The sequence below is a fragment of the Coptis chinensis genome, chromosome 4 (genome assembly GCF_015680905.1).
Source record: "Coptis chinensis isolate HL-2020 chromosome 4, ASM1568090v1, whole genome shotgun sequence".
Lineage (NCBI taxonomy): Eukaryota > Viridiplantae > Streptophyta > Magnoliopsida > Ranunculales > Ranunculaceae > Coptis > Coptis chinensis.
In genome coordinates this window covers 60,818,649-60,828,836 of record NC_141459.1, presented here as the reverse complement: position 1 = coordinate 60,828,836, position 10,188 = coordinate 60,818,649, and the positions used below count along the sequence as shown (strand labels likewise).

General features: G+C 40.2%; 1 protein-coding gene across 1 annotated transcript; it reads right to left on the bottom strand.

Annotated features, from left to right (window-relative positions):
* Positions 1-4,704: 4,704 nt before the first annotated feature.
* Positions 4,705-5,043, bottom strand: LOC147504261 (uncharacterized). The gene has a single exon (XM_086605117.1). It carries the CDS (start codon positions 5,041-5,043, stop codon positions 4,705-4,707), a length of 339 nt encoding a protein of 112 aa, XP_086461243.1.
* Between the last annotated feature and the right edge of the window lie 5,145 nt (positions 5,044-10,188).

Here is a 10,188-nt window from a genome sequence, read left to right as displayed (position 1 = left end):
GATCTAAAACCTAATGGAGCATACAGTTTCTTCTTTGTCCTCCTACGAAGGGGATGCCAAGTAAATGAACGTGAGAAAATTGATGGTTGTGGAAGATATGTGGGATATGGATAATTTTGAGAAGGAAAAAATGAAAAAAATGAAAAAGTGTCAGGTGGCTTGTCCTTGTGTGTTACTTCTTCACCAGTTGGTTTTAGATAGTTATGAAGCATAGGAGAAACACCAAGGTCAAGCACAAACTCAATGGTTCTTTGAAAAGGTAGAGGGCGAGGAACATTCGTGATGGAAGGTGAATGAGTGACATGAGGATGTGAGGTGGGTGAATGGTGTTCAACTAGTGTTCTTAGTTCTATATCATCAGAGGCCTTGAGATATGCAAGACATTCCTCAATAGGTGGGTAAGAAGAATCTTTGGGATAGAGGGCTTAAAAATTCTTCTTCGTCATGGCGCCAAGAGATGAATGGATATCAATAGGAGAGAACTTCATGAGAAGTGCAAAGAAGGGTTGCAAAAGAGTCGAAGAAAATCCTCCTTGATGTTATGTACGTCTAGGGAGTAGAAATTGTGATCCTTGTCTTCTTCCATAAGAAGGGTATCTACTAGTGTGGGGACTAAAGTGTCAGCCGCACTAATGTGAGGTACAAAACTCTCAATGGACTTCACTTCCCCTTCTACAGGCAAACCTAGTTGTCCCTGTTTTTGTCTAAACATGTTAACTTCTACAGAAAGATTTCCAAAAGAAAGAGTCATTGAGCCATCCCGACAATTGATTTGGGCATTGGCGGTTGCCAAGAAATGACGCCCTAAGATGATGGGAATGGAATCATGACCAACTTCTTTGTCAAGAATAACAAAGTCGGCTGGATAGTAAAAATCCTAAACTTTAACGATAATATTTTCAACCACCCTTGGGATACTTAATAGAACGATCGGCTAACTGCAAAGTCATTTTGGTTGGTTGAAGTTTTGTTAGACCTAATTGTTTATATAAATAAAAATGGAGTAAGTTAACACCGTGAGTGGTCTAATAAAGCAGTTGTTATGAAGGTATCACCTAAGGTGCATTGTCTGATGGGACTGACCCGGGGTCCTTGTACTTAACAATTCCGTTATGTTCAGATAAAGTGGGATATTGTTCAGTTAAGAATGCTTCGTGGGGTATGTTGGTTTTCCTCTTCTTGGTGCACAACTCTTTTAGAAACTTAGCGTGTCCAAGTAGACTTTTTATAGCTTCTAGAAAAGGTAGGTTTATAGTCAAATTTTTAAACACTTCCCTAATCTCATCAAAATTGTTGTCCTTTTGAGCAGAAGGGATAAAAGTATTATTAGTCTTTGCTTTATCTCTAGCCGTTTTCCATCTAGGTGTCCATATTGGAACCTCTACAGGTGTAGGGTCTTCACTTTCTATTATTGGGTCTTGTAATGTTTTCCCTTTTGGTTGTGGTTTAACTGGTACTTCTACAGTTGTAGGGTCTTCAGTTTCTATTATAGTATTTGGTATGGTATCATTTTTAGTTTGCGGGTAATCTTTAGTCATAGTCACTTGGTTATCAACTACTCGCCCTAAACGGCGGTAGTATTTTACTGTAGGTCCCCTTGGTTTATATTACCATTACAATAAATCGCATTTTATTTCAAAGGCGGTGTTTGTTGACTTAGGATTAGGCCTTCGCTTGACTTGGAAACAACGCCGGTTTGGTTATTATTTTGGTTAGAAGACATGTCAATAACCTTTTGGCACAAAACTGCATCATTTGCATTGTTTGTTTCATCATATTAGAGTTTTGATCATGCCGATCTTTCATCAAGTTGGAGTTTTGTTGCATAATTTGATTTTGTTTCTCCAACAAGGTCACTACTACTTTGTCTGTAGATGGTTGTATTGGAATTAAAGCTTGTTGAGCATTCATGTCTTGATGTTGATAGTTCTGGGTTATGGGTACTAAACCTCTATTCTGGTCACCTAAGTTCCCTTGTCCTTGATGTTAAGTTAACTGGTTGAAGTGTGGTGGTTGTGGTGGTGGTTGTGCATAGACAAGAGGACAATAGAAGTCGGAATGCTCAAGACTACAATAGACATTACAACGAGTAGAGTTAATGTTCATGACTGGAGTAGAGAAAAACCTGTGTAAACAAAAATTAGTTAGTTGCTTCAGAAAATAAAGAAAAGAAGTTTCCATCCAAAGAAAAGAAAAATAAAAATAGAAATAAAATAAAAACTCCAAAAAAATAGAATAAAAAAGGAGTCAAAAGCCAAAGAAAAAGAAAAAAAAAAAAAAATATAGCTAAGGATGGAAACAAAGTGTAGAAGCAAAAAGTAAATAACAAGGTTTTCTAGTTACATAATATGAAGACTCTATTATCTCAGACTTGTCCCTTTTTTGAATATCCATTTCCTTCCTTCTTAAACCATCTCCTAAATCGAAAAACACCTAATAAAGACCTCTAGCTCAATTAAGAATTGGTTAGTGTGATAGTAAGTGACAGATGTGTTTGATCGACTCCGGCTTCCTTGTGTGTCATTGAAATTGTAAGGTAAAGTGTGCCCATTTGCAAGACTAGAGTAGCTTAAACTTGAGTGGAAAAATCAGAGTGTTGTGTCTTGACTATTATTGTGAGAACCTACTTAAGGACGCTATTCCGAGTTTCAGAAACGGACCTGCTATTTCATTTCATAGTATTACTCATTGTATAAATGTTTATTGTAGATGATTAATTATTATGTATATATTAGCTTAGGTTTTTGACTTGGTTATTCTTGTTCATAGCTAGTGAGATGTATAGATAATTTGGAGCATGAATAAGGAAACAATAGTTTTCTTTCTTAGTCGTTGTAGTATAGATGAAGTTTGTGAGTAACTTCACTGGAAAACTCTCACGAGGCTATAACTTGTCCACTAGGGAATTCCTAGTGGTTTAAGGCCTTGTTGCATATGGTCAATGCAATCGCACTTAGCGAAACGAGAGTAGTTAGAACTCCATCTTTGGTCACTTATTCTAATTTCTCATCTTTGCTTGAGGACAAGCAAAATGCTGTTTGGGGGTGGTTTGATAAGAGCCCAAAACTGTAGTTTTAACCCCAGAATAGCCATCATACTATTAGACCAATTATGTGAGTAATAATTAAGAGTTAACACTGATTACGTGTTTTTATGCATTTCAGGCTTCAAAGTCCATTATGTGCAGAAATGTGCCACTTTAGCGAGATAAAGGAGCAAAGGTCGGTTACTAGGGAGTTCTGTGATTAAAGGCCAAGATTCAAGAAGATAAAGCCTTTCTAAAGCCCGGTCAAAAGCTGAAAAGTCGACGTGGGCAGAAATAGCACATAAGTCAGCAGAACTTCCGAAGGTCGTATCTTTGGACTCAGACCTCAGAATGGGGTCTGCCTTATGTCAAAACGACCGCCTCGGACAGAGCTTTCCAATGGTTGAAGCCTTGACCCAATCAGAGTAGCAAAAGTGGACCAAAAGTCTGTTGAAGCTAACTACAGCTGAAGAAGCCTTTTTGGACTGAAAGAATTGGGTTTTGGGCCTGATTCTCTGGCCCAAAACATGGCTCCAAGCCCATGCACGATTTTTGGATCTGAATGTATAAAAACCAAAGCTTCACTCTTTGTTAATGGTAGATAGTTAGACCTAAATTAGAAATTAGATTAGTAGCCTCCATTAATTAGTTTTAGATCTCAGTTTTAGAATTTCATTCCCTGTTTTACATTAAAACTTTAAATCATTGTTCTTTATTGATTAGATAAATAAAATAGTTATTCTTGTCAATTTCGATTTTTGTCATTTGCATTTATAGATCTAGTTTAAATTCTTGTTCTTATTTCATTCTTAGTTAATTAATTAGATTTCAATTATTGTTTAAGTTAAATTTCATAAAGTTAGAATCTTTGTAATATGTTGTATTCAATTTCAATGGGAAATGATGGTTTGATGAATCAAGGCTAAAACCTCCATTAGAGGGGTTGATGAAGCCTTGATGAAAACTTAGTTGTATAGTGTAGAAGCGTTGTAGAGTCTATTCCATTCTAGAAGGTCATGTTTCGCCATGAGAATGGGTGGACGACCTCACATGCTAGTTATAATTGGTAGAAATGCCATGTTAATTAGGGATTAGAACGAGCAATTCTTACCGTAAGAACGTAAGAATTGGATTACAACAGTCTATTCTAGGTGATTAAGTTGGATTTAAGGTGGATTCAATTCCCCTCTAATTCTTTATCTAGATTCAAGAACATTAGTATTTCCATATATTTCGTAGTGACATTCAACATATTGCTTTTCATATTGCATCGTAGTATAATTCCCCTTCGTAAAGCTCTCATTAGACTTAAGACCGACTAATTAGACTAGAAAATATTCCATGCTAGAGCACTAGGAGTGGAACGAATTTGTTACTCCACTCTATTTCGATAGAATTGAGAGTAGAAACTTTGATAAATATAGACACGTAAGACAGTTGTAGTTTACTTACGTTTAGAGTTTCATCGCTTTATTCATTAGTAAAATTATCATTTTTATGTTTATCAATATCTTCATGCTATTTATGACCTTATGGCTTACCTCATCAGCTGCCTTGAATCGGTTCTTCTTTAACCTCCAATTTCGCTCAGTCCATATAGCTTGCACTGCTGCGCAAGTAAAGGCTCGAATCACTTCCGACACCATGTTATTCTTTCTGCTTAGTCTCATTAGGTAGTACTATTCATCATGAGATGCTCTTACTGCACCTGGTAAACCCATCGCCTTCTTGAACTCTTCCCAGACTATCTTCGAATATGAGCACTCGAAAAAGAGATGAGCTGAACTCTCATCATGGTTTCCACACAAACAGCACTTTGTGGTTCTTATTACCTTCTTCACCACCAGTCGATTCTGTGTTGGGAGAGCTCCGGAGAACAGTTGCCAAACAGTGAAAGAGTGCTTTGGTACTGAGTACTTCCCCCAGACTATCTTGAACCATTTGACTTTACTCCTCACATTCTTTAGGACTGAGTACGCTGATGATGTTGAAAATTCTCCTGAGCTGTAGGCATCCATATGACCTAGTCCTCCATGATGTAGGTGTTAATCTCCGTATCCATGATCCATTTCTTTACTTCGCACTCTTGTAGATCAGTGATTACTCTCGTCCAACCACCATCAGCTATCACTTCTGACACCGTTGCATCTTCTGGGATTTCATTAGCTAGTAATGCTTTGACTTGACTATTAAGGATCAGTGGGCCTGAACACCATGGGTCATGCCAGAAGCTAGTACTCTTTCCATTCGCAATACAATACCTGATGTACTTCCATGAAATCTCTCTATGTTTCAGTATGCCCCTCCACACCCATGAACAGTCCCTCGGTGCTTTCATGGTCCAGAAATGTTTCTGCTTGATATGGTGCTGCCATGACCATTTGACCCATAGACAATCCGATTTCTGTGCCAGCTTAAAAACCAAACCACAGTATGCAGCTTTATTCCACACTCTAGGATCAACAAGGCCAATCCCTCCTTGCTCTTTATCTAGTCTGAGAGTCACACTACTCGCGTGATGCATCTTCTTTTCCATGCTTGGCCCAGCCCATATAAACCTGTTGCATATCTTTGCCACCTTTTCTATCACAATCTTCGGAAGCACAAAAATTTGAGCCCAATAAGTTTGAAAAGAGGCTAGCACTTATTTCACCAATTGCACTCGTCCCGCTCGGTTGAGCTCCTTATTCTTCTAGTTTGATATTCTAGCCGAAATCTTCTCTATTAGCGGCAAACATTCTCTTACTCCAAGTCTCGTTGCGGTGAGGGGGAGACCTAGGTAGGTAACAGGTGGTGCAACCACTGAGATGTGCAGAACTGCTGCCAACTCAAGCCCTTCTGCTTCGTTCATGCTACCTGTGAGTAGTGTAGTCTTATCTTTCCTGAAATGGAGCCCTATTGCATCAGAGAAAATTTTCAGAGTATCCCTTATGGCCTTCAGAGAGTCAATGTTACCTTTGCAGAATATTAAAACGTCGTCCGCAAAACAGAGGTGTGATATTTTTAGCTTCCTGCACTTCGAATGAGCACTGAGTCTGTTCATCTGCAAATATTGTTGAAGAAGAGAACTCATAATTTCCATAACCAATACAAACAAATACAGAGAGACTGGGTCACCCTGCCGCAGACCTCTTCTTCCTTCAAAATAACCTTCCGGCATCCCATTCACCATAACTGAATATGTAGGGGTGGTATAGCACATTTTAGCCCATTCTATGAACAACCCAGGAAACTTGAATCGGCCCAAGATGGCTTCAAGGGCCTGCCATGAGACAGAGTCATACGCCTTTTTGATATCAAGTTTGATTGCACACCTCTTCTGCCCCTACTTTCTCGAATATCCCCTTAACAACTCATGAGCTAGCAGAAGATTGTCTTGTATCGACCTCCCCGGTATAAAGGCTGATTGGGAATTTGAGATAATCCCCGATATGCACATCTTCATCCTGTTAGTTATATATAACTTTCGACACACATTTATACAAAGTGTTACAGCAAGCTATGGGTCGAAACGAGCCAACGGAGTCTGCGTTTTTCATCTTCGGTATGAGACAGAGAAAGGTGAAATTAATGCCTCCAAGAATTTTCCTATGTTTGAATATATATTGGATAGATCTAATAAAATCTACTCCAATCACATCCCATCTTTTTTTGAAGAAACAGGCATTAAATCCGTCAGGGCCTGGGGATTTATTGTCCTCCATATCAAACAAAGCTTCCTTTATCTCGACTGCTGTAATAAGGCCAATAAGAAAATGACTTGCGGCCTGATCGATCTCCTTTACTGTGAGGGTATTAAGAAACCCAGGGTCACAGTAAGCTTCCGAGGGCACTCCCAACAGATCCGAATAGTACTGGAGGAACACCTTTGCTACATGGTCCCTCCCCTCTCTTTTTGTACCTTGTGCATCTATAATAACCCCCACAGAATTTTGGGTTTTTTTTTTTCCTTTAGCGCATTGAAAAAATATGCACTGCACCTGTCACCGAAGCATAACCATTCAATATCCGTTTTATGAAATATGTCCGTTTCCTCCATTTTTATCAAGCTACATAGCTTATCTCGTAGCTCGTACTCTTGAGCACTAAGGGCACAGTCCAACGGATTTTGATGTAGCAAGTCTTGCACTTCTTGGAGTTGCATTCTTGCTTCTTCGACCCTCCTTTGAATATCGCTGCTTCAGGATCTTGCCCACCCTTTCAAAATAGCCTTTAAACATTTCAATTTACTCGTCATCATAAAAGGTGGGCTACCATGCTCTGGTATTTCCCAACACTCCTTTAGCGACGCCTGGAAATCATTGTGTAGCAGCCAAAAGTTGCAAAACCTGAATGGGGGATGGTTTCTTTCTGGGCTAAAGAACGACATAACCAGCGAGCAGTGATCTGATAACCCCTGGGTTAACACTTCCACTCTTGTGGCCAAGGTCTGAGCTGACCAGACAGCATTGACTACACATCTATCCAGCTTCGACCATTTTCTCATGCTCGCACCTCCACTATTCCAAGTGTAGAAACACCCTGACACATTATGCTCAAATAGCCTTGCTACATTCAAACAACTGGCAAACGGCTGAGTTTCCCTCGGATGTACAGCTCTATCCCTGATTCTTTCTTTGGAGAATAACACATTATTGAAATCTCCCATGACACACCAAGGCCCATGAATACCTACACTTAAGGCCTTTATCTCCTCCCACAAAATCAGCCCATCTTTCTGCTTATTACTCGCATACACGATAGTTACCAAAAAGCTGAATCCATGCTGCAAACTTGTAGCCTTACAGTGCACAAATTGACCCCCTTCTACCTCCTTTTGAACAGTCAATATACTTGGGTCCCAACAGATCCAAATGCGACCATACTTGTCACTTGTATAGTTATGTTCCAACTGCCATTGCGGACACACTACACTTTTAGTTCTCACCAATTTCTCCATTCGAACCTTTGTTTCCAACACTCCCATGCAACTTATTTTATTCTCTGTTATAAACTTCCTCAACTGCTTTGCTTTCATGCAGTCGTTTATTCCCCTAACATTCCAGCTACAAAGTCTAATCATTATCGGCCTTTTTTTTACCACTCCTTTTGTTCTTCCCCCTTCCTCTCTTCCCTGACTCAGGCTGCTTTTTCTGCACTTCTCTTTGCTTCTGAGCTCTTGTTTGCACTGCAGTCCTCTCTACTTCTTCTATTTCTGGTCTAGTCGGTACCACCTTATCCCCGAACAACTCTGGCTCTGCATTAGATATATCATCATCTTCCAGGTCTGCTAGTTCCTCGAAAATATTTCTCTCTGCATAGAATACGTTCGCTTCAGGGTGTATGCCTCTCATTTGCTGTATAGGCGTGTGTATAGCTCCTCGGCCCGGAGCCTCAGAAGATTGGTCTCCAAAACAGCTCTCCACGATCCCGAGTCACTACATTAATGTTGCCGAAAGTGATACACTCGATTCGGGGGCCTCTTTGTCGATGTCTCCCCCGCTACTTTCAAGATCATCTCGCCATTGTCAACATTCCCATTCACCACCCTTTGTTCTCAGTATTTATAATCACGATCGCTAGCGCTCCGTTGTTCCACGTTCATTTACCCAATGCGGTTTCAGTTTCATTCCCCGTTTGGCTCACATTTTCCTCCTCTATGATGATATCGTTGTTGTTGATTCAAAGCCCCCATTTCACTACATCGCCCTTTGACGCCATACCCGGTCGTTTTACATTACACTGCTCGCAAGATGTCCAAACTTATTACGGTTTGTGCAAGACTTCGGCTTCCATGGGTATTCCAATGGTATCACAACCTCCCAGTTCCCAGCTTTAACAGTTATTACATCTTTATATTCATAGTTCACTGGGAACTTCGATACAAAATAGCTTAAAGGATAATCTTTTTCCTTTCCATTTGCCAAGGTCATCCATAAACATTGGCGTGCCTCCCACTAAGCTCGCAAGGTATGATAGTCCATCAAATGTCCACATTTCTTTTGGGACATCCAACAGCTTGACCCACAGAGGAATGGACGCTACCTTGTTTTTGTAGTTATCTACCTCAACTGTCCATGGCTTAACTACAAACACTCTACCCGCAATAAATATCGGTCCTTCATCCAGCACCATTTGGCGATCTTCCGAGCTCATAAAACTCATATAGAAGAGTTCCTTGTCTGTGGTAATATCAAATGACCCTTTCAATTTCCACTTTTTCTCCAGTATTTCCTTCACAGTCAAAAAGGACATTCTCTTATCCAGAAAATACCCCACCAGATAATCATCCCATTCCTTTATGCCTTGTTCCAGTAAATCTGCTGGGAACTGAGCCACTAGCTCCATCAACAAAGATGGGAGCAAACGACTTAAAGGCCACATTTGACTCTACAGATCCAGCTCGACCAAACAATGAGCTCCAAGAGGTACTTCGAGTATCCGCATCCCTGTTTGGGTTACTATACGAAGCCATAATCTAGTTCCAACCAGTGAAAACTACATGCATAAACCAACAAACCCCAGCTACTCCTTTGAACCTCCGTGAACTCAATCTATACGTAGATGAGGATTTTACTAGCAGAGAGGAGGAAGAAGAGGTACGTCACTATTCACCGGCCACTAAAAACCTCACTCTGTTGACAGAGGGGGATTTTACTATTAGTGGGAAAAAAACAGAGAGAACAAAAATGATAATAGCCTAAGAAGAGTTTTGTTTTTTCTACTTTAGGCAAAAAAGCTGGCACCCATATCAAAACCGCATCCTAAGTTTTGTTACTACCGATCTCCCTTAAAACGGTCCCCATTGTCATTTTGAAGTTAAAAAATACTCATCTCTTATGCTGATTGGGGCCTCAGTGGTCTTGTTTGCTGATAGGATTTGATTACAGTGATAGGCTTCGAGCTAGTTGCTACGAAGCTCCATCATGCCCTTGGGGCCTGGAAAACGGAGGACTTGATGCAGTATAGATGGTACAGCCTGCATTTGATGAATCCAACACCGTCCTAGGATGGCGTTGTAGGACGACTTAATGTCCAAGATGCTGAAACACATGTTGAAGCTGACTTTATCCTCTCTTGATCCCACTGAAACTGGGAGTATAATGTCACCGATTGGGTCGGCTCTGGAGCCATTGAACCCATAAAGAGGAGCGATAGGATCTATGAAGACTGACTTGGGTAGG

What these genes read in the sequence shown, in the direction of transcription:
- LOC147504261 (XM_086605117.1), bottom strand. Translation starts at nt 5,043, where the DNA reads ATGGATGCCTACAGCTCAGGAGAATTTTCAACATCATCAGCGTACTCA.